This window comes from Salvia splendens, chromosome 5 (genome assembly GCF_004379255.2).
Source record: "Salvia splendens isolate huo1 chromosome 5, SspV2, whole genome shotgun sequence".
NCBI lineage: Eukaryota > Viridiplantae > Streptophyta > Magnoliopsida > Lamiales > Lamiaceae > Salvia > Salvia splendens.
The window spans coordinates 36,151,678-36,174,315 of NC_056036.1; the positions used below are offsets into that span (position 1 = coordinate 36,151,678).

General features: G+C 36.9%; 3 protein-coding genes across 6 annotated transcripts; 2 read left to right on the forward strand and 1 right to left on the reverse strand.

Annotated features, from left to right (window-relative positions):
* The first annotated feature begins 961 nt into the window (after nucleotides 1-961).
* Nucleotides 962-3,496, forward strand: LOC121803355 (gamma-glutamyl peptidase 5-like). The gene is made up of 4 exons (XM_042203035.1): nucleotides 962-1,357; nucleotides 2,738-2,887; nucleotides 2,952-3,119; nucleotides 3,246-3,496. Exons 1-4 carry the CDS (start codon nucleotides 1,049-1,051, stop codon nucleotides 3,345-3,347), a joined length of 729 nt encoding a protein of 242 aa, XP_042058969.1. The 5' UTR covers nucleotides 962-1,048; the 3' UTR covers nucleotides 3,348-3,496.
* A 2,293-nt stretch (nucleotides 3,497-5,789) lies between these two features.
* On the reverse strand, nucleotides 5,790-8,001 carry LOC121803455 (uncharacterized protein C6C3.02c-like). 2 transcript variants are annotated; one of them, XM_042203118.1, is made up of 5 exons: nucleotides 7,491-8,001; nucleotides 6,889-6,933; nucleotides 6,659-6,733; nucleotides 6,392-6,543; nucleotides 5,790-6,100 (listed from the first exon to the last, which is right to left on the reverse strand). In XM_042203118.1, the coding sequence occupies exons 1-5, from the start codon at nucleotides 7,543-7,545 to the stop codon at nucleotides 5,945-5,947; spliced, it is 483 nt and encodes a 160-aa protein (XP_042059052.1). In that variant the 5' UTR covers nucleotides 7,546-8,001; the 3' UTR covers nucleotides 5,790-5,944. The 2 variants fall into 2 exon arrangements, with proteins under 2 accessions (XP_042059052.1, XP_042059051.1); XM_042203117.1 differs by having other exon boundaries at nucleotides 7,488-8,001.
* A 9,068-nt stretch (nucleotides 8,002-17,069) lies between these two features.
* Nucleotides 17,070-20,761, forward strand: LOC121805538 (hydroxymethylglutaryl-CoA lyase, mitochondrial-like). Of its 3 annotated transcripts, none has more exons than XM_042205437.1 (9): nucleotides 17,070-17,277; nucleotides 17,404-17,560; nucleotides 17,944-18,094; nucleotides 18,385-18,564; nucleotides 19,036-19,116; nucleotides 19,207-19,370; nucleotides 19,760-19,896; nucleotides 20,129-20,244; nucleotides 20,349-20,761. In XM_042205437.1, the coding sequence occupies exons 2-9, from the start codon at nucleotides 17,412-17,414 to the stop codon at nucleotides 20,595-20,597; spliced, it is 1,227 nt and encodes a 408-aa protein (XP_042061371.1). In that variant the 5' UTR covers nucleotides 17,070-17,277; nucleotides 17,404-17,411; the 3' UTR covers nucleotides 20,598-20,761. The 3 variants fall into 3 exon arrangements, with proteins under 3 accessions (XP_042061371.1, XP_042061370.1, XP_042061372.1); XM_042205438.1 differs by having other exon boundaries at nucleotides 17,071-17,347; nucleotides 17,425-17,560; XM_042205436.1 differs by having other exon boundaries at nucleotides 17,070-17,560.
* Nucleotides 20,762-22,638: the final 1,877 nt, after the last annotated feature.

Here is a 22,638-nt window from a genome sequence, read left to right on the forward strand (position 1 = left end):
AATATCAAATCTTCGATTATTATGAAATCCACAATTCTAATGATAGATAATTATTACTCCCTCGATCCCATAATAAGAGTTACTATATTTTGTCATTTCGGTTCGTCCCACAATAAGAGTCACATTTATCATAAATGGTAAGTAGGTCTCACATTTTACTAACACTTCACTCACATTCTATTATAAAATCAATATAAAAATATGGACATCATATTCCACTAACTTTTCACCCTACTATTCTTTACCTTTCTTAAAATTCACACACCAATTGGGACTCTTATTGTGGAATGGGGGAGTAAAATAGTTAATTTTTATTTTTTGAGGGATTGATTGTTATTGTTAGTGTATAGTATATGTCAAACAATAAAATATAATTATTGAAAATAAAAATACGAAAAATATAGCATATATCGAGAATTATGTAAAAAAAATCATTTCCCTAAATATAATTAGGGAGCTGTGATATTGTCTAATATCTATACCAAAAATAATTTAGCACTAAAATAATTAGGAATGGTATACACCTCACCAAAAGTTAATTAACCCAATCGTATATATGTAACTTATAATGATCACATCTATATTCACCGAATCATATTCCAAAACATTTTTATTATGTAGTTAAGACAGCGAAATTTAAATAATCCTGTTATATATTATTACCAGTAGATTTCGAGAAATTAAATAATTTATTTTTCAAACATAGTAAAGGTTAATTAATTTATTAGGCCGCGCCATTAGCTCAGAGGATAAATAGATACTACTATCTATGATTAAAATAACTGAGCCTACAAATCGTGATTCCGTATAATGAATTATTCTGATAGGATTTTCGACGTATTTAGAATTAGTGAAAAATTAAAACGAGGATACATATGTAATATAAAAAAAGATGTGTACGTGCTATAAATAAGTGATTTGAAATGAGTATGGTGATCATCAATCAAGCAAACCCATTTCCATATTCTTCCCCAAATCTGGTTCGTCATTCTCCCCTCCCTTTCTCTCTCTACAACAATCCTATCAAATTCAGAGAGAGAGAGAGAGAATGGGAGGCCAGAAATTCGGCATCCTCCTCTGCGCCGATGACTCCGAATACGTGAAGAAGCTCTACGGCGGATACTACGGCGTGTTCGTGAGGATGCTGAAGGAGGAGGGCGAGAGCTGGGACCTTTTCAGGGTGGCGAGGGGCCATTTCCCCGCCGACGATCAGATCGCCGATTACGACGGCTTCGTCATCAGCGGCAGCTGCAGTGACGCCTACGCCGACGACCTCTGGATCTGCAACCTCCTCATTCTGCTCAACAAGCTTCGCGCCATGAATAAGAAGCTTCTCGGTATTTGCTTCGGTCATCAGGTCATTTTTTAATTTTGTCTTCATTTCTAGTGTTTCATTTCAATATTAAGCTACTGTTGCAGTCGATGATTAACATATATTTTTTATTTTTATAAAGCTGCAATGAGTTAGGGTGTATGTTTTTCTTTTTCTTTTTTGGATATCTAAGTTTGGTTCCCCCTATTTTAGACCTCATTTTTTCATTTCTATTTACGATTTGGGCGTGCTACAATTAGGGATCCACTACTACGAATTTTCCTCTTTTATTTCCATGGTTTTCAAAAGTTATTTCGTCATTTATATTTATTTAAAATATAAAAATGGTCTAGTAAAAATGTTTCATGGGGCCTATAAATGTATATTTATTTGGACTATGGCATTATTTATGTGAAAGCAATAGCTTATTAGACACTCCCATGTTTTCCGTTAATCTTCTGCATGAAAATGAAAATAAAAAGGATCGAAATATAGTAAAGTTTGTTGCCGAAAATGTGTAAAAAGGGTTTATCTTCATCTCTCATAAATTATCATTTGATTTTGGAGCAACTATTTCAAAATTTACGATAAATAAGCAAAAAAAAAAACTATATTTGAAGTTGCATCTATTCAAGTGGACGTTTGCATATATCTAGCCTTTCTGTTTTATTGTGATTCCACCTGTTCATGCTGTACAACTGGATTTGTTTGCGGCCACGCCACCTCCATTGTTTTGACAGTATAATAAGTTAATAACACCCATTAACGAATCAACCAAGATAAAATATACTACTAATGTTTATATTGCTATAAGAAAATTACATATAAATGTTTATAGATCAAATTATGTTGTTTAATTACTAGCTACGTTTATTGCTGATACTCACCTTTGGATTTTCGCCAATTGATTAAATTTGTGCGTGTCTCTGTGTGTAAAACTAGATTCTTTGGGAAGTAGTAACAAAAAGAAGAAACATCCATGTAATTAACACATGGGTAGTGAGCAATATTTAGTATAGTTGGTAGCTGTAAACTTTTTTCAGGATAAACTAGTGGATGAGAATAATTTGTCTAGTTAGCTCTTTCCATTATTTATCATCCACGTCACTTTCTGCACTACTTAATGTTTTCTATATTGTGTTAAACCTAAGACCACCAACTTTTGTTCCGACAAAATTGATGTTTTTTGGACTATTTATCATTCACAAGTTTGAAATAATTATTTACATTATATCCATATTAGAGTATATTGTGATGTCTTTTCATTATCTTTTTCAAAAGCTAAAGACTTGAAATTCACGACATGATGATAAGAAAATGAGTAGGTGTCTTATTTAGTAAGCTGATTGTGTTGCTGAAAACAAAATCTTAATAAAATGTGGAGATTGTTTTGTGTGTGACAAGGGTTTTTTGATGTGTATTTAGATACTAGGACGAGCTATTGGAGGAAAGGTTGGGAGAGCTAGAGGAGGATGGGACATTGGAATCACACAAGTTCAACTTTATCCATCAAAGATATTCACATCTCTCAATATGCCTACTTCACTTTCCATCCTTGAATTCCATAGGGATGAGGTTTGATTCCTTCAACTCTTCAACTTGGTTATTATGTTCCGAATACTAACTTAACTTCGTTAAGGTCTTGACCCTCCCACCGGAGGCAGAGGTGCTAGCATGGTCTGAGAGGACCGGAGTCGAGATGTTTAGGTATGGAGATCACATTATGGGAATCCAAGGCCATCCCGAATACACAAAGGGCATCCTCTCGAACCTTATTGACCGCCTCTCCAATTGCCAATTCATTGAGGTAATTTAATTGAGTGATAAAATAGATTAGTTTAATTACTATGCAATAATTACCATTCATATTGGTTTGATCTATCCAAAACTTGAGTTTGCTAAATCGTGTTTGTGTATGGTCTTATCGCGACAGGAGGCCGTTGGGGAGGAGGGTATGACGAGGATGGAGAAGAGCGAGCCAGATATGGACGTATGGTGGAAACTGTGCACGAGCTTTCTGAAAGGGAGATTGTGATGGATCAATTAAAATGAGACAAGGATGTAAATTACAGATCAAGTCTTAAGAAGGTTAGGAATATTCAGCTGTTTGGCTGTCTCTAGAGAAAATGCCAACAAGGGGTGAATGAGTCTTGACTCTTTGCTTGAATACTTTTACTCCCATGTTTTGAACTTGAACCTTGTCAATTTTTATTAATTTAGTTATTGAAGTGATTTCATTAATTTGTCATGGTTTGACTACAAAATGTTTAGGCAATATTGCGACAAAATCTAGTAGAATTGACTCTATGTCATTTGATAAAGTACGGAGTAGTTTGTTTGCAAATAAACAGCGGCCACACGCGTTGTTGTCTCAATTCAATTCAATTCAATTCAATTCATATAAAAAATGTTCGTACAAATAATAAAATGCAGTATATTACTATAAAAATAGACATAGCCGCCATAAATATCCAGGAGTTATAATTATGGCGTCGAACGGATAACGTTACCTAATTTGTTTTATGAGAGGTATACTAGAAACGATATGCTACGGATAAAGTCAATATCACCAAATATGCATGACTTCAATTTTATGAAAGCACCACTTTCCAAATCAGTATTTATTAATTATTTTTTTAATACAAAATTATGTCTCTTCTCTTAAAAGCTCTTTCATTCTAAGATTTAACCGACATCCTCTCTCTGGGAAAATAAAATAATTTCTCATTTTCTACTGTTCACTTCCTACCGATTCTCATCTTTTTTTTATTATAGATGAAGAGAGTAATAGCAGAGAAGAAGAAAATTAGCTTGAATTTGGTTCTGCTATTGTGCCAATTGGGAGGCGCAAATTCTCCATAAACATTCTCTTTTAATTTGTGGCAATGAAAACCACCCATACGTACAATTGTTATTTTACTCAAAACTCATTTGCGTAGCTTCAGAAATTTGTTGAATATGGGTTGGATATTTAGATGCCCAAACGTCATTAGGATTCAAAGGACTTCAAAGATTATAAAATATAGCAGCAAACTCAATTCAGAATAGACAAAATAAATGCAAAAAACTTAAATTAAGAATGGCCAAACATCATTAGGATTTAGGATTCAAGGACTTCAACGTAAAAATGGGCACCAAACTTTGCTGATACCTAATAAAATCCACTGTTTTGAATGTCAATGGCACCTATTATTGGAAGATTTCAGCATTTTAAAAAGACTGGCATAGAGAACAAAAAATAAATGATGAGGTAAATATGAAGATAAATATGGTAGGTATATAAATAATAAAGATGCGATGAATCTTAAATTAACACGAGAGAGGAGAGAATTTTGTATAAAAATAATAATTAAAGAATCAGGTGCTCACTCTCCCTTACAAATTGTCCCTCGTCATATCAATTTGTACATGTACTCCCTCCATCCCAAGGAAGATGACCTCTTTCTTGGGCGACATGAGATTTTATGCAACTTTATTTTGTGTGTTAAGTGAAGAGAGAGTAAAGTAAGAGAGAGGATAAAGTAGAGATAAAAGGTGTTTCCATTTTTAGAAATGGGTCACTTGGTTGAGACAAACCAAAAAGGAAAGTGTGTCATCTTCGGCGGGACAGGGGGAGTACATAATATCCTTTATTTGTTGAATTTAAGTGAATTTAATTAAAAATTAGTTTTATTATGTCTTGCACTCCATCTGTTCACGAAAAATAGATAAGATTGTGAATGACACGAGTTTTAATGTATAATTGGTAAAGTAAGAGAGAGAGAGAGGGAAAAGGTAGTGAAATGAGTGTTAATGGATTGTGGGGTAAACATTTAGAATGGTTTGTAGGGTTAGTATTGGTTGAAAACTTTCCTTTTTGAACTTAATCTATTTTTTGTGGACGGACCAAAATGACAAAACTTGTCTGTTTTTCGTGGACGGAAGGAGTCCTATATAGCAATAAGAAAGAAGTGATATAGAAAGTTTATGTCAAATTGTAACATGATTTCAAGCTTCATTCAAATTAATTATACAATATTTAGTAAAAAAATATTTTTATTCTTAAATATATAAGTTAAAATTTTAATTTTTTTTAAGTGTTGCAAAATGATTAGTGCTACAAAATTTATTTTAAATTAATTAATGTTTATAAATCAATTTTCAATGTAAAATGTTTAAAAAAGTTCGATTATGTACTTACAATTGTGCATCAATTATAAGTTATAACCTATAATTGATAACTTATAATTGATGCCATTAGCACATAAATCCACATTATCTACGATAATTCTATCTAGTAATTTAAAATTTTTGTACATTATGATAATATGTTTCAAAATGTTAGTAACATAGCAATCCGAATAATAACTACTACTAACTTCGGACACCGCAGTTCAATAAATCGCCAGGAACTTTGGAATATTACAAGATTTAAAGCACACAAAGCTAAAATCTCACAATGAAGAACAAGACCATCAATCCTCATCAACATTAAACATGTTTAAAAGATTGTCTTTATTTCCCAATGAACAAGGTCTGTAGACCGCCACTATAATAGGTGTGTAATAAACTAATAACATATTCAATGATAGGAATCCTTGTGACATTCCTATAAAGATTACTAAAAATGAGTGGATGCTGCAGTGAATGCATTTAGGAGCTCATCATAGAATTAGAACCCGAATTTCTGCGGCATTCAGCCAGCATGTTCATGTAGAACTGGCACTTAGTTATGTCACTTCCATGGCTGTCTGCAGAAAAAATGGCACAAGAGCTCGTCGAAGTTCGAAGCAGGGAAGGCAAGACATTCTGTACAAAGGCAGTAACGGAGTTTGTTTGAGAGCACAACACGAGAACCCTATGCGAGTACTGTTAGCCATTTGATTAAGATTCTAAGATGGAAGACCCTAACTGAGACAATAAGTTACATATCTATTACTACATGTTTGATCTACCAATTAGCATGTATGCACTAATTAATGTGAAGACAGTTCCCATGCTAGGAAAATCCTTTCAAATTGATGTAGGATAATGATAAGAGCCCATCATAATATTTGGATGAAATTTGCACAAGAACAAAGGACAAACACTTGTGCTTACATCTTGGAACGCTTTATTGTGCGGGCTGCAGGCTTCAGATGCAGGAGCTGCTAAAGCTTCAGATGCAACTGTTTCATGCTGAATTGTACGTGGACCCATAACCGCATCAACTGCCCTATGTGCCATTGCACTTCCAGTACCAAATGCCATCCCTAAACATGAGGTAAATCAGTGAGACTAAAATTAATATACATTTAGAATGTATTTCATCGCTTACGAAGATATATAAATTAAATAGTTCGTATTCCATATAGAAATTCTCCAAACCTTGAGCAATGGTTGAACCAAGCATGGATCCACCGGAGCCACCCTGGACTGGGGCCGGAGGAGGAGCTCTATTCACTACACAAATACATAGAAGAGGAAAACATTAGCTAGGACTTGAGATTTAAGCCAGGCATGATACGATGAACGGGTCAAATAAAAAGAAAATGAAAAGTTTATCAACCAAGTTATTTACAGTAACGCTCTACAATATAGAGGCCGCACTAAGGCACCTTTTTGAGGAGGTGGGCTGCGTGCAGCTGGGCGGGAAGATCTTCCTGTAAATGCAGTCCAGAAAATAATGAGCCATTTATCATTAGAAGAATCAAGGAAAAAACAGATAATATAGTGACTAATAATCATAAAAGAAGTTAAACAATAGCATTACACCCTTGCAAATTATACAGCTTTCCTTTCACCAAATTTCGAGAATTGGTTTTAAAAGATGAACTACAGAATGAATCAATCGTTTAGGGCAAATAGATCATCAAATAACGGTTATGACCAACCAAATCAAGAAGATAACACTCGATAAATTAACTCATACTACTATCAAAGCCACAACAAGCTTATCCTACTAAATTTAATTATATCCCAAATAAACAAACTCTAACATTTTAAGCTTGCAGCAAAGGGGAGAACCATGTAAGAACATATGCGCAACATTCCTCACACAAACAAGCTGAATAAATTACAGGGCAGAAATGACATCGATAAAATAAAGCAGCAAAATTTGACTCCATCAAATGCAGCACGATGAAAATCAATTATAAATCGGAAAAATTTATAGACAAACAATATGAAAACGAAGCCCAGAAAAATGAAAACTTACCACCTGAACTACGGCGAGCCATTTTGCTACGAGAAGGAGACTCTGCTCTCATCCTCATCGCCTATACAATCCCCTGATTAGGGTTTTAACTTCCATACCAAACACACAATTCCACATTGCGTCGATCTTCACCTCATCAATTTTATGGCGGAGGATAAATCGGCGGTGCCGCTGGGGAATACGGTGATACCCATAGTGAACAAACTGCACGATATCTTCGCGCAGTTAGGAAGCCAGTATAATATGGTTGTCGGCAGCCAGAGCAGCGGCAAATCGAGTGTGTTGGAGGCGCTCGATTTTCTACCACGTGGAAGTGATATCTGTTGAAGATCAATGCAAAGATCATCGAGCTTGCATACATGAAGTTACTAAGGTTGATATTGGCCGAGTTGAAAGTAATGTGGCACGAGCTGCTGCAAGGACCAATCTTGTCTCATTCAAGGACATTGCAGAAGTTGTTAGTCCAGCACCAGCTGTGCACCTGGACCACAAGAGGACATGGAGGGACGTGGCAATGCAAGGAGCAATGAAGAAGAGCCGTGCATGATTATGTTGAAGTTACTTTTGTTAAAGGAAGAGATTAGGAGATAAGATATAGATTAAGAATAGCTTCTAGATTATTCTTATCACTGTTATATAAGTTGTAATGTGAAGATCAGTTCATGATGATGAAATGAACGAGTAAAAACTTTCTCTTGCAATTATTCTTTACAATGGCTTTCTTCATGCTTCGGTTCATTTATTTTCATGGTATCAGAGCAGGATCCTACTGATCCTGTCTCTCCTTGCCTCTTTTTTTTCTTTGTCTTTATTATAAAAAAATGGCGGAATCAAACGATTCAAACGCCAACTTTGTTTCTCTCGCTGGCTTGCCTATTTTCTCACAGTTGCCGCCTATTTCAGTGAAACTCACTGATGGGAATTTTCTTATGTGGCAACAGCAAGTCGATGTAACAGTTTGTGGGTATGGCCTCGAAGCTTTTCTCACTGGAGAATCCACTCCACCACCGCAGACAATACCAGATCCAGAAGAAGGAACCATGGTGGTAAACCCTGCATATGTAGCTTGGCAAAGGCAAGATAGAAGGGTTGCAGGATGGTTGCTGTCCTCTCTCTCAGAAGGGGCTCTTGTTCTTGTTGTTGGTCTCAGATCAGCTAGAGACATTTGGATGGCTCTTGAAACAAATTTTGCCTCCAGATCCACTGCTAAAGTCATGCAGTACAGGCAGCAGATGCAGAATCTCAAGAAAGATGCTCTGCCTATGAGTGAGTTTTTAAGTAAAATGAGATCCTACTTTGATCTACTTGGTTCAGTTGGTTGCAGGATCTCTGATGGAGAGCAAGTGCTGCATCTCTTGGCTGGGCTTGGACAAGAATATGATCCAGCTGTGTGTGCAGTGACATCCAGAACAGAACCATGGAGTATTGCTGATGTTAGCTCGTTCCTTTTGAGCATGGAGTCAAGGATTGAAGCAACTAGAGCTCATGCCACCAGTATTGAGGGATCTCAGCCCTCATTAAACTTGCTTCAGCAACAATCAACTCAAAAAAGGGATTCTAATCCCTACAACAACAGATTTGAGTCCAATGGTGGAAGAGGTGGATCAAGGAATCAAAGAGGAGGAAGGGGAGGAAGAGGTTTTGGAAGAGCAGCCAACAAGATCATCTGTCAGCTGTGTGAGAAGCCAGGGCATTCAGCAGCCAAGTGTTGGCATCGTTTTGAGCAGAACTATTCTCCTCCACAAGTGCAGCAGATCAGAGGAAATCAGCCTCAACAGCAGCAGAATTTTTATAACCCCTCAGCCCACATGGTTCAGTCTCTTCCAAGAATTCCATCAGGTTCTCTCTCAATTGGGACTTCTTCTGAGTATAACTATGATCCTGGAAATACTTCAAGTTGGTATCCAGATTCAGGAGCAACTCACCATGTGTCAAACGACTTGAGCAACCTCAACATCAGTACTGAGTATACTGGAGGTAAAGCTCTTGTTCTTGGAAATGGTTCTTCGGTTTCTATAGCTAATATTGGGGAAACATTGATTAATCCTCATTCCTCTAACTTTTCTAGAAAGCTTCATCTTAGAAATCTTCTTCATGTTCCAAATATTACCAGAAATCTGTTGAGTGTTTCTCAGTTTGCAAAGGATAATGCAGTGTTTTTTGAGTTTCATCCTAACTTCTGCCTTGTTAAGGACCTTTGCACCAAGGAGGTCGTACTCAAGGGAACACTTGACAAGGGGCTGTACCACTTCCTAGTTGATCACTCTTCAATCAAAGGCAGCCATAGCTCCAACTTCATTACCTCTCAAGAATTTCCAGCAGCTCATTCTGCAATTCTGCCACATTCACACTCTTGTAGTAGCTCTTCCAATAGTCCTAGTTTAGATGTTGGTTTGTGGCACAATAGACTAGGACATCCTACTCAAGACATTGTGAAACTTGCTTTGAATGACTGTAACATTCCTTTTGTTTCAATGAAAAGTTCATCACTTTGTGATCCCTGCAGTGTTTCTAAGGCACATAGATTGCCTTACTCTATTTCTTCTACTGCTATTAAATTCCCTCTTGAACTTATACATAGTGATCTGTGGGGACCATCACCCATCATCTCAAGAAATGGTTTTCTATACTACATTTCATTTGTTGATCATTATTCTCGGTTTTCTTGGATATATCTATTGAAGCACAAGACTGATGCATACTCGGCTTTCAAGCAGTTTAAGGCTATGACAGAGAACCTTTTTGGTTTCAAAATTAAGGCTATTCAATCTGATTGGGGAGGTGAATTTCAAGGCTTGTCTTCCTTTCTCAAAGATTGTGGGATAATCCATAGAATTTCATGCCCTTATACACCACAGCAGAATGGTCTTGCTGAGAGGAAACATAGACATATTGTGGAAACGGGTCTTGCTCTAATGTCTCAGGCTTCACTTCCTCACAAGTTTTGGGATGATGCATTTCTTGCTGCAGTTTATCTGATTAATTTAATGCCTTCCAAGGTTATCAAGAATTCTTCCCCTTATGAAGTTTTGTACTCTCAAAAACCAGATTACACCTCCTTGAGAGTCTTTGGATGTTTGTGTTATCCATTGCTTAGGCCCTACAATAAGCATAAGCTTCTTTTTAGATCAGTGAAAGCTACTTTCCTTGGTTATAGTCCTTCTCACAAAGGCTATAAAGCACTACTTCCTAATGGCAAAGTTATAGTCACGCGGGATATTTCATTCGATGAGACTGTTTTTCCATTCTCTTCAGCTCATGTTTCTGATAATGAGAAACCTTCTGGGAATCAGTCAGTCCAACCAAATTCTCTTCCCTTAATTCCCTCATCAACCATATTTCCATCTTCCATATCATCCTCACATCAGCCTCATGATTTGGAGAATGATTCTGCTCCACCCTCTGATTCTGGTGTTGAAGCTGATTCAGACATTAGTTCTCCATTGTCTGATCCTCCTGCTGATGTTAGCTCTCCTGCTCCTGTTCAAGCTGCTCCTAATACTCAGTCCACTCACACCATGACTACAAGAGCCAGAGCAGGGATTTTCAAACCAAAGGTGTTCACAATGGATATTTCCACACATGTTCTTCCCAGATCAGCCTTGGAAGCTCTTCTTATACCTGATTGGAAATATGCTATGCTGTCAGAATACAAGGCCCTCTTGAACAATGGGACTTGGATCTTGACTACTCTGCCTCCTGGAAAAAATCTGATTGGTTGCACTTGGGTATTCAAACTCAAGCTTCATCTTTCAGGTGCTATTGCTAGGCATAAAGCTCGTCTTGTTGCTCAAGGTTTCTCTCAACAACCCGGGTTTGACTTCACTGAAACCTTTAGTCCAGTTGTCAAACCAACCACAATCAGACTTATTCTTAGCTTGGCTACATCTTTTGGCTGGTCTATTATCCATCTTGATGTAAACAATGCCTTTCTAAATGGTGATTTGAAGGAAGACATATACATGAAACAGCCACTTGGATTTGAGCAAGGAGGTCCTCACTTGGTTTGCAAACTCAAGAAAGCTATTTATGGTCTGAAACAAGCTTCAAGAGCCTGGTTCCTCACCATTCATTCTGTTTTAATCACTCTGGGGTTCACTCAATCCAAGGCTGATGCTTCGATGTTCTTTAGGCAGAAAGATGAAGAGGTAATCTATTTACTCATATATGTGGATGATATGTTGATCACTGGTAATTCTACTTCTTCAATTCAGTCTGTCATTTCACAGCTTAATTCTTATTTTTCTTTAAAAGACCTCGGGGAGGTGAGTCTATTCTTGGGTGTTGAAGTTGTGAAAACTGAAAATGGCCTACATCTTTGTCAATCTACCTACATCAAGGATCTTTTAAAGAAAGCAAATATGGTAGGAGCAAAGGGATGTCCTACTCCCATGACTTCTAGCTGTGAGTTAAGTAAGAATGTTGGTGAACCTGTCTCTGATGCAAAGTTGTATAGGAGTATTGTTGGAGCATTGCAGTATGCAACAATTACAAGACCTGATATTAATTTTGCAGTGAACAAGGTTAGTCAATACATGTCATGTCCTTTAGATACTCACTGGAGGGCAGTAAAAAGAATCCTCAGATACTTATCTGGAACCTTGGATCATGGAATACAAATCTGCAAGTCTAATGGAGAAATTTCAGCTTTCTCTGACTCTGATTGGGCTTCGGACCTTGATGATAGGAGATCAACTAGTGGTTTCTGCACATACTTTGGAAAGAATCTGATATCCTGGTGTGTGAAGAAGCAGGCTGTTGTTGCAAGATCAAGCACTGAAGCTGAGTATAGAAGCCTAGCCCTCACAGCTTCAGAGGTGGCTTGGCTGAATTCTATACTTGGTGAACTCAAATTTCGAAGGAATTCTGACACTGTGATTTGGGTGGATAATTTAAGTGCTATAGCTTTGGCATCGAACCCTGTCTTACATGCTAGGACCAAACACATTGAGCTAGACATTCACTTTGTTCGAGATAAGGTTCTTGCAAAGGAGATTGAGCTTAGGCATGTTCCTACGGCAGATCAGATTGCCGATATCTTCACCAAGCCGTTGAGCAAACAATCTTTCGAGAAGCTACGAGCTAAATTGGGAATGGTATCATTGGCCTCTCTCAGATTGAGGGGGCGTGTTGAAGATCAATGCAAAGATCATCGAGCTTGCATACATGAAGTTACTAAGGTTGATATTGGCCGAGTTGAAAGTAATGTGGCACGAGCTGCTGCAAGGACCAATCTTGTCTCATTCAAGGACATTGCAGAAGTTGTTAGTCCAGCACCAGCTGTGCACCTGGACCACAAGAGGACATGGAGGGACGTGGCAATGCAAGGAGCAATGAAGAAGAGCCGTGCATGATTATGTTGAAGTTACTTTTGTTAAAGGAAGAGATTAGGAGATAAGATATAGATTAAGAATAGCTTCTAGATTATTCTTATCACTGTTATATAAGTTGTAATGTGAAGATCAGTTCATGATGATGAAATGAACGAGTAAAAACTTTCTCTTGCAATTATTCTTTACAATGGCTTTCTTCATGCTTCGGTTCATTTATTTTCAATATCTGCACCCGCCGCCCCCTCTTGCTGCAGCTCATCTGGAGACCCACGAAGGGCGATGAACCGGAGGCAGAATGGGGGGAGTCCTTGCATTTGAAGGACAAGAAGTTCTTTGATTTTAGTGGAATTCGGCAGGTTAGTGAAAAGAGACCTGTCTGTCTGTTACTTAAACCTTACACTCTATTGCTTGTAGAGCTTAATGCTAGATGAGATTGCAATCTGTTAGGCTGAAACGTCGATACGATAAAAAACCGTCAATAAGCATATTAATATTAGAGCATGCACAACGGTGGACGCCGGCCCCTCATCCGTCCGCGCCGCTGGCAAGGACGAGGCTCGCCGCCGCTGGCACGGCGCTGCTCGATGGCGGCACGCGATTGGGCAACGACATAGCCGTTGCCTTTGAATTTTTTTTAATTTAAAATTCGTTATTTAATTTTTAAAAATTATAAAAAAAAATAAAAAAAATCCAAATCACAAAAAATATGGCCGTTTTTTTGCCTGTTTTCTGGATTTTTTTTTATTTTTTCCCCCAAAATCATCTATAAATACACACATTCATCATCCATTTATCACTTCAAATCATCTCTCATTCATCTCTCATTCATAATTCTCATACAAACTATTAATACATTCATCCCTCACTCAAAACCTCAAATGAATTTCACCCATCTTATGGCGGAAGCGGAGCGCGAAGAACAAGAATACTACGAACAAAATCGGGCCACTTACGAAGCATATGTCGCGGCGAATACCTCCGCTCATCCTCCTCAACGAACTAGATCAACTCGCATCTACATCCATCGTGACCGGGAGGGAGCTCACGAAAGGCTCGTTGCCGACTATTTTGCCGACCAGCCGCGGTTTCCGACAGATTACTTCAGGCGCCGTTTTCGCATGTCAAAGCGCATGTTCATGCGAATTGTCAACACATTGTCCGCACGTGTTGAATTTTTCCAAACAGGTCCAGATGCAGCCGGCCGGCAAAGTATCACGCCGTTGCAGAAGTGTACGTGTGCCATCCGACAACTCGCTACTGGGCAAACGGCCGACCTCTTCGACGAGTATTTGCATGTCGGTGAGTCCACTGGAATCCTTTGTCTAAAGAATTTTTGCGAGGGTGTTCGTTCAGCTTTCGGTGATGAATTCCTTCGGGTACCCACCACCGATGATTGCCAACGGTTGCTTCGTCTTCACGAATCAGTCCATGGCTTTCCCGGAATGCTTGGCAGCATTGACTGCATGCATTAGAGGTGGAAGAATTGCCCGACTGCTTGGAGGGGGCAACACTTAAGCGGTCACAAAGGCGGCGGCCCAACACTTATCCTTGAGACGGTCGCCGACTACCGCCTATGGATTTGGCATGCATATTTGGCATGTGCTCTATTCTTCACCACTCTTCAATGATGTGATGAATGGTGTAGCACCGGCGATCGACTTCACCGTCAACGGAACTACATACCACATGGGTTACGACCCGATGGTATCTGCCCAAGGTGGTCGACTTTCGTGAAGATGCTCAGCAACCCGCACGACCCGAGATGGGTTCTTTTTGCGCAGCGTCAAGAGTCCGCGCAGAAAGACGTCGAAAGAGCCTTCGGGGTCCTTCAAGCCCGATTCAACTTTGTGAAGGCCCCGACTCGGCTGTGGTACGTGAATAATATCGCCGACATCATGTTCACGTGTATTATCTTACACAACATGTTTATAGCCGACGAAGGACCGAGGGCGGCTATCTTCTAAGACGAGGATGAAGCCGAAAGCTCAACCGCGAGGTCTCCCCCACGCCGAGGTGCGCATACGACGGTTGGCCAGAGGATCGAGACAAGGCACACAATGCGCGATACCCGAACCCACATTCAGCTACAAGAAGACCTAATCAAACACGTGTGGGCGAAATTCGGCAACGAGTAGTGGTTTTTTTAATTTTAGGATTTTAATTATGTAATTTTTAATTTTTAGGATTTTAATTATGTCTTTTTAAATTTATTTGTAATTTGTAATGTTATTTCGATTTTTTAATCAATTTTCATATTATGGAAATTTTTGTGGTTAATTGAATTTTAAATTGAATTGTGTTCGTCCTTGCGGAAGAGCCCAGCTGTGGGTGTTGTGCTCTTGCCAGAGAGCAGGCAGGAATAGTGGCGTCGGGCCCACAACCGTGCTCGCTGGCAAGAGCACGGTTGTGGATTCTCTTAATTTACAAATTATAATTAACTTTTAAAAAATATTCCATAACTTTAAAACGCATATAACTTTCTCGATTTAAACTATTTTTTCGCACAACATATATCAAATTAAAGATAATTTCATAAGGATTCTAACGAGATCTCACTTGCATATGTTCCAATGTCAAAATTTGAAATTTTTAAAAAAAATTTCATAAATTTCGTTAACAGCTTTATATCAATACACGACACATAATATGTCAATACAATGCTTGTACAATGTCAATATGAAATTGTATTGACATTGTCATGTGTAATTTCATTTTTTATATTTTAATATTGAAAAAATAAGATTAAATATCAAATTTAGGGTTTTGAGTCGCAATGTCAATATAGTGTATTAAAGATAACAACATAATGCATTGAATATGTCAATACAATTTAATATTGACATTGTACACATATTAGGTTGACATATTATGTTTTTTTTTCTTTTTTCTTTTTTAAAGGAGGATCAACGATGGTTCCCCATCTACCCCCCGAAGTGACTCGGACCCCCGGCCTAACGGTCGGAGGTGAAGCGTCTTACTACCGAGCTGCGCTTCGTTGTCGGGTTGGGAAGGAACGAGTCTGTATAACCAACCTCCCCCAAGCACGGGTCCAGGCGACGCCATGAACAGGCTACCTCCCCCAGTGCCTGAGTCAAGGCCAGTGACTCAAGAACCCCCAGGGGAAATTAATCCCCAAGATGCGCCATCAGGGTTCGAACACGTGACCTCCAGGATGGCGCTGTATCCGCGGTTCCGCAGATTCCACGAAAAATAGGAAAATTTAGAATTTTTTTTTAGATTTTGACATCGGACATATGCATGTAAGATCTCGTTGGAATTCTTATAAAATTATCTTTAATTTAATATATGTTGTGAGAAAAAATAATTTAAATTAAGATAGTTATAATCATTTAAAGTTTTGAGATATATTTTAAAAATTAGTTATAACTAACTTTTTGTTAATTGATATTAATATCCCTCATCACATTTTTTTAATATTGTATTGATCTTGTATGATCTTGTTCATTGATTTAATGATCCAAAGTCTATCATTTAGTTGTAGTTAGCAATTTAAGAGTGAGTTAGCAATATATCACACCCCACATCTATTATATATAGAATAAGTGAGTGATCAATTGCTAACTCATCATTTAATTACTAACTACAACTAATTTAAGACAATAGGATTATAGAAATCTTGTGGTCTACAATTTGCCATGTGTAATTTCATTTTTCATTTTTTAATATTAAAAAGATAATAACAACTATCAAATTTATGGTTAAAAAATACAATGTCAATACAGTGTATGAAATACATCAATACAAAGATATGACAATGTCAATACAATTTCATATTGACATTGTACAAGCATTGTATTGACATATTATGTGTCATATATTGATATAAAGCGGTTAACGAAATTTATGAAAAATTTTGAATTTTTTTCTAAATTTTGATATCGGAACATATGCAAGTGAGATCTCGTTAGAATCCTTATGAAATTATCTTTAATTTGATATATATTGTGCGAAAAAATAATTTAAATCGAGAAAGTTATATATGTTTTAAAGTTATGAGATATTTTTCAAAAGTTAGTTACAACTAATGTATTGTAAATTGACATTAATATCCTTATTGACGTTTTTTGTTGATCGTATAGACATTTCGGAGCTGATGATATAAACCCTTAATTTGAATATCTAAGGGTTATTATTTGATTGTAACACTGCATCTATTATATATAGAATATGCCTAAATTTTTAACATAGATTATATATATGTTCATTTATCAAAACTTTAAAGATATGATATGCCAAATAGTATTGTCATCTTAATATTCCTTCACTAGAGAATTTCTTTTCGAAAAACAAATCAAATTTGTAAATTAGGGATAAGGAAGTATTAAAACTGTCTCAATTGGTAACATACGGTCCAATTTCGGATAATCTTCCTTTTATATGCTGCTCCTAACATATTAGGAGGATCCATTCCCGTCTAACTCAGTCAGCTACATAATGTGACATCCAATTTTTTTTATTATCCAATTCTCTGAAATTTCTGTTCGTTTTTTTGGGTCTATTGTTTAGGTTTGATTTTTATGCAATTCCGAGTTCAGTTTTGGGGGAATTTCATTTTTTTGCAGCTGATTCGATGTTGTTGCCAGAGTCTGTGAGCAAGCTGTCGAGGTTTAGGTCAATCCGATACAGAAAGTATTTTTCCTTGTTCGCCCTTGGTGATGAAATGGATAGTAAAGTTGTTGGAATAGGAGATCGCTGTTTCTGGAAGCATGCTGAGTTTAGGTATGTGAAGTTGATGATTGTGTGTTCTTTTTAATTTGTGTGATTTGATGACTTGGAGACTGTTTACTTATTTGTTGCCATGCTTTGAGATATATGTGTGGATTTTTGGGTATGCTGAATCATGAAATGCATTAAGGGGGAAAGGTTGTGTTGGTTGGTGATTTTGATTTTTGTGTTTGGTTGTACTTGGATTGGAGGAAACATTTGGTAGAAATGTTGATCTGTTGTTGCAGTGAACTCTTTTTCCTTTTGTGATATCTGAGTATTTTACATGGTTTATGATTTCTCTCTTTCTATTTCTAACATGTTCAACTTCGTACTGACTTCTTGTTGCTTACCACACTTTTTCCTTTAATCTTCTAATTAGTAATGTTTCTATGTAGAAATGAAAAAGAAGCATCTTTATCAAAACCAAACTATGAAACAAAGAGGCCCCTCTTCTTTCGAGATCTTGCTTTTCTTGAACATGGTGCTTACCAGACCCTGAATCGTCATTACAGCTCCCAGTACCATACTGGAGAGATTAAACACAAGGTGCATTGTTGTGTATGACAGAATGTGCTTATTTTGCGTTCAATAGGAAGTATTTAAAAGCGAAGGATTTGTCCTGCAAACTTGATGAACTTAACATTTAACCAAAAAAATGTGAAATTTATGCATGTATCTTTCCTACCCCTATTCGAAAGTGGAGTTCTGGTATTTCTCTTGTTAATTAGATTACAGAGCATTAATGTTTTAACCAGCCCTCGAATTTTGTGGTCTTGTTGATTTGAAAGGTGTTAACTGTGTTGACACCATTATTATTTTTTGTTTTTACCTTGAAGCTGTTGGGTTCTATGCCAAAGTTTGTGAAGATAGTGGAAGTTGGTCCTAGAGATGGACTGCAAAATGAGAAGGAGATTGTGCCAACATCTGTGAAAGTGGAACTAATAAAGATGCTAGTTTCTTCAGGGTTGCCTGTTGTTGAGGCCACTAGTTTTGTCTCACCAAAATGGGTACCTCAGGTAAAAAAGTTGTATTGGTCTTCTAGAAATTTAGTATGTCAGCTCGTTTTCCTGAACTTCCCTTGAAGAGACCTTTTCTTTTGTTTCCCTAAAGCTTATAAGTATATGCTTTTTTTGAAGACTGAATTTACTATGTGAAGCACTTCTTGACTGATTGTCATATCACCCTGCGATATTAGTTGATATTAGTTGTGACTATCACATTGACTTTTTTATGCGTTCCTATGCCATCTAGTTTATCAGCATCATTTTGTTATTTTCCTATACATGGTACACTCTTTTCCTAGTAATCTACTTAAGTGTTGCTGTGATCGCTGTTAAAGTATGTCTTGCACATAAATCAGAGTGTTCATGATGGCTTTAACTAGAATTGATATTTAATGTGGCACTGGTGCAAGAGTCATTTCAGTGCTAGACTATTATGGTTTATGAATATTTTCAATTTGTTGATATGGTTAAATTTAACTACAGCTAGCCGATGCAAAGGATGTAATGTCAGCCATTCAGGGATTTGGGCATTCTAGATTTCCTGTTTTGACCCCAAATCTCAAAGTAAGATACATTTCCTAATGATACTAACATCCTTCGCCAATGTATTAAGTGGTACAAAATTCCTTCTAAATCCTCATTCCCTTGTTGAAGGGTTTTGAGGCCGCTATGGCAGCTGGGGCAAAAGAAGTAGCAGTGTTTGCTGCTGCGTCCGAGTCATTTTCCCGTTCCAATTTAAATTGCAGCATTGAAGATAGTCTTGCTCGGTACTGTGATGTTGCCCTTGCTGCTAAAACCCACAAAGTTCCTGTTCGTGGGTACGTCGTGATGCCTTTCACTTTAAACATCATGTTTGCTCGTAATTATTGTGCAAAAGCCAGCTTCTAGGGGCTGTCTCTCTTGCTATTTCTAAGTTTGAAGAATCTTGAAATTCTGTGTTTAAGATGTATGTGTTCTGCTTGTACTTATTTTATTTCGGTAGGAAGTTGTTGGATAATCAAATTACCTTAAGAAACTTCCTCCACTAATGTTATAACAACTAGATATTTCTCTGCAAGACAGTTCTAAAGGCTGATAACTTACATTTGGGAATCACAGAACCCACTATTATTCATTATCAGTGTTTTATTTAATTTGTGATTGATTTAGTCCAAACTAATAGAACCAATTTTCTTTTGTTTAAAGACATTATGCTTAATTTTTTCAGATATATATCATGTGTTGTGGGTTGTCCTATGGAAGGAGCAGTACCTCCATCAAAAGTGGCATATGTTGCTGAAGAACTTATAAATATGGGCTGTGCTGAAATATCCCTTGGTGATACGATCGGTGTTGGCACTCCCGGTATAATTTTAATATTCCTTTTGATCATTGAAGTTCAAACTGCTCCAGTGTTTCTTGTAGTCTATGGAGCTTCTTGTCTTGTAACTGTAGTGCAAGAACTTACCCTGCTACTTAAAAAGAATGTGACTGGATTTGGGGCCCTTTTAGTATGAAGCTGCTAGAAGTATTAACTTTACTTGCCAGCTTAACTAGAATATCTTGTAAATGAGTATGTTTCTTGTCCATCATCTAGGTACTGTCATTCCGATGCTTGAAGCTGTGCTTGATGTTGTTCCTATCGAGAAGCTTGCAGTGCACTTTCACGACACTTACGGGCAAGCCCTTTCAAACATTTTGTTATCACTCCAAGTGAGCTATCGTCTTCCCATTGAGTTTCAAAGAAAAAATTGTTTGTAATTGTGTGGCTTTGGTTTGATTATATTGTTATTTAGATGAGTTGTATTATCTTGCAGATGGGCATCAGCACAGTGGACTCCTCTATTTCGGGGCTTGGTGGATGCCCATATGCTAAAGGTGCTACCGGAAATGTGGCTACTGAAGATGTGGTTTATATGCTCAACGGCGTGGGAGTGAAAACAAACGTGGATCTAGGAAAACTGATTTTGGCCGGAGATTATATTTCAAAATATTTGGGTCGACCCTCGGGTTCTAAAGCTGGCATAGCCTTGAGCAGAACCTTGAGTAATGCTTCTAAGCTTTAAGGTGAAGCAACATCTCCTCTCTTACCAATAGGCATCTCGATTCCAAAAGATGCGTATCCTTTGATTAACTAAATGTGTATATGGTTAATCTTATCAGCAGTGTACTTTCGTATTTATATTATATTTAAATAATAGAAAACACATTATTATTTTGGATTGATTCACAAAATAATCCATGCTTCTCAATTTTGATTTTCTAATCATATTTTTTAGGTAGAAAAATAAAATGCCCTAATCTATAAATTTTATGTAAAAATGTATAATTTCATAAAAATATACTAGTATTTATTCCATTCTGCAAAATACGTGTTATAATAAAGTTAGGTGGATTTATATTGTATGGAGAGAAGTCTTAATTTATTATATAAATGTCTTCGTGTTGACATAAGTGATGGAGCCAATGATTGTACCCCAAGCATTGACTTTTTAACACATATGTTGAGACAAACTTAGCATTATAGTGTTAGTGGCTGTGAACAAGCTAAATTTGTGCTCAATAGCTGCAGTTTATTTTTATTTTCTGTTACTTCTCAGTTTATTCTTTAAAAATAATTTATCTTTTATGTTGCTACTACTATATTTTTCCTTTTCGTTTTTTCCAATATTGAAACTTTGTTCAATAATTTTTATTCAAGTCTGTATAAATATTGCACCCCCGAAATTTTTTTATGGATCCGACACCAATAACCGTCTTAATGCCACCAACTTGTTCATTGGGGCAAAAGTATATTAAAAACCACATCTACTTGTGGTATTGTAGAGTTCATAGAGGAGAGTTTCTCAGGTGCTGATGATATACCTCTGCCCATGAATAATTTTGAGTTGTTTTCAGGATATTGGATACTCGTACAAGTGCACACAGCAAAAATAGTGTTATTAAAAGTGAAATGTAGTTTGTTATAAATTTTTAAATATTACTATATTTATTGTCTTCTCGTTTCCACTATAATTACTTTCTAGATCAGCCATTGCAAATGAATATCAAGATTTAATGTAAGATTTTACTCTGTACTTTGGTTATTAAACTCCATTGTGACGTACTCCCTTCGTTCCTTGCTAATTGAGGCACCTTTTTTGAGTACGGAGAGTAAGAGTAGTGTGTTTAAGTGGATGGTGAATAAAGTAAGAGAGAATAAAGTGTCCCTCTATAGCAGAGACATTTCTTTTCCCCATGAGATTTAAGAAAAATTATTTTAAATGAGTTAAGTAAAAGGAGAATAAAGTAGAAAGGAAAAGGGTGGAGAGATGAAGAGAGAGTAAAGTATTTTTTACCAAAAAAGAAAATGACTCGGTATAGTGAGACAGTCCAAAAAAGAAAACGACTCAGCTACGGAGAGACGAAGGGAGTAAGAGATAGTATTACATTTGTCAAATTAGAAATGACTCAATTTCCCATAAAAATGAGTCAATGAACAAAGAATGGAAGAAGTATTATATAGATAGGTATGAAAATGGTTGGATGATGAAGAGGTGAGAAAGAGGAAAGTGATAGATTATGATGGAGTGAGTGGTCCACGGGATTACCATCTTGTATATACGAGAGAGATCCTATTTCTATATATGCGTATTTATGGGTGTCAAAATAGTTATCGGTTATGCAGATTACCCACTAATATTATGTGTATGCTTAATTTTAGGGCTACACCCAAATTAAAACAGGAATTTTATGAAAACCCAATATATAGCAAAAAAAAAGGTTTCACATGTGCAGATTGTACGTGCAAAATCGGGTGTGGGTACTAATGAGTGGATAAAGTTGATTTGGTTAAAGTCGTGGTAACTAAGGGTGTCCACTATAAGGTGGACACGCCCAATAGCCCCGCCCCAGTTTTTGTCTATAGCCCCAGTTTTGTTGTCCATAGCCCCAAAATTCTATTTCCGCCACTATAGTGGACACCTCCAATAGCCCCAAAATTTTATAAATAAAATAATCGCATTATAAATAAATAGAAAACTAGGTAATTATTAGGGCCGAATATTCGTTGTATTTCAAACCGGTAAAATGTTACAACGAATATGTAAAATAAAATACAACTAAAAA

Excerpts from the sequence above, each read along its gene's own strand:
- LOC121803355 (XM_042203035.1), top strand. The coding sequence starts at position 1,049 with ATGGGAGGCCAGAAATTCGGCATCCTCCTCTGCGCCGATGACTCCGAA. Across the intron at positions 1,358-2,737 it reads GTATTTGCTTCGGTCATCAG|ATACTAGGACGAGCTATTGG; the intron begins GTCATTTTTTAA and ends ATGTGTATTTAG. Across the intron at positions 3,120-3,245 it reads CCAATTGCCAATTCATTGAG|GAGGCCGTTGGGGAGGAGGG; the intron begins GTAATTTAATTG and ends TTATCGCGACAG.
- LOC121803455 (XM_042203117.1), bottom strand. The coding sequence starts at position 7,545 with ATGAGGATGAGAGCAGAGTCTCCTTCTCGTAGCAAAATGGCTCGCCGT. Across the intron at positions 6,544-6,658 it reads TGGTTCAACCATTGCTCAAG|GGATGGCATTTGGTACTGGA; the intron begins GTTTGGAGAATT and ends CCTCATGTTTAG. Across the intron at positions 6,101-6,391 it reads ACAATAAAGCGTTCCAAGAT|AATGTCTTGCCTTCCCTGCT; the intron begins GTAAGCACAAGT and ends GCCTTTGTACAG.
- LOC121805538 (XM_042205436.1), top strand. The coding sequence starts at position 17,412 with ATGTTGTTGCCAGAGTCTGTGAGCAAGCTGTCGAGGTTTAGGTCAATC. Across the intron at positions 18,095-18,384 it reads CTGGAGAGATTAAACACAAG|CTGTTGGGTTCTATGCCAAA; the intron begins GTGCATTGTTGT and ends TTTACCTTGAAG. Across the intron at positions 19,371-19,759 it reads CACAAAGTTCCTGTTCGTGG|ATATATATCATGTGTTGTGG; the intron begins GTACGTCGTGAT and ends TAATTTTTTCAG.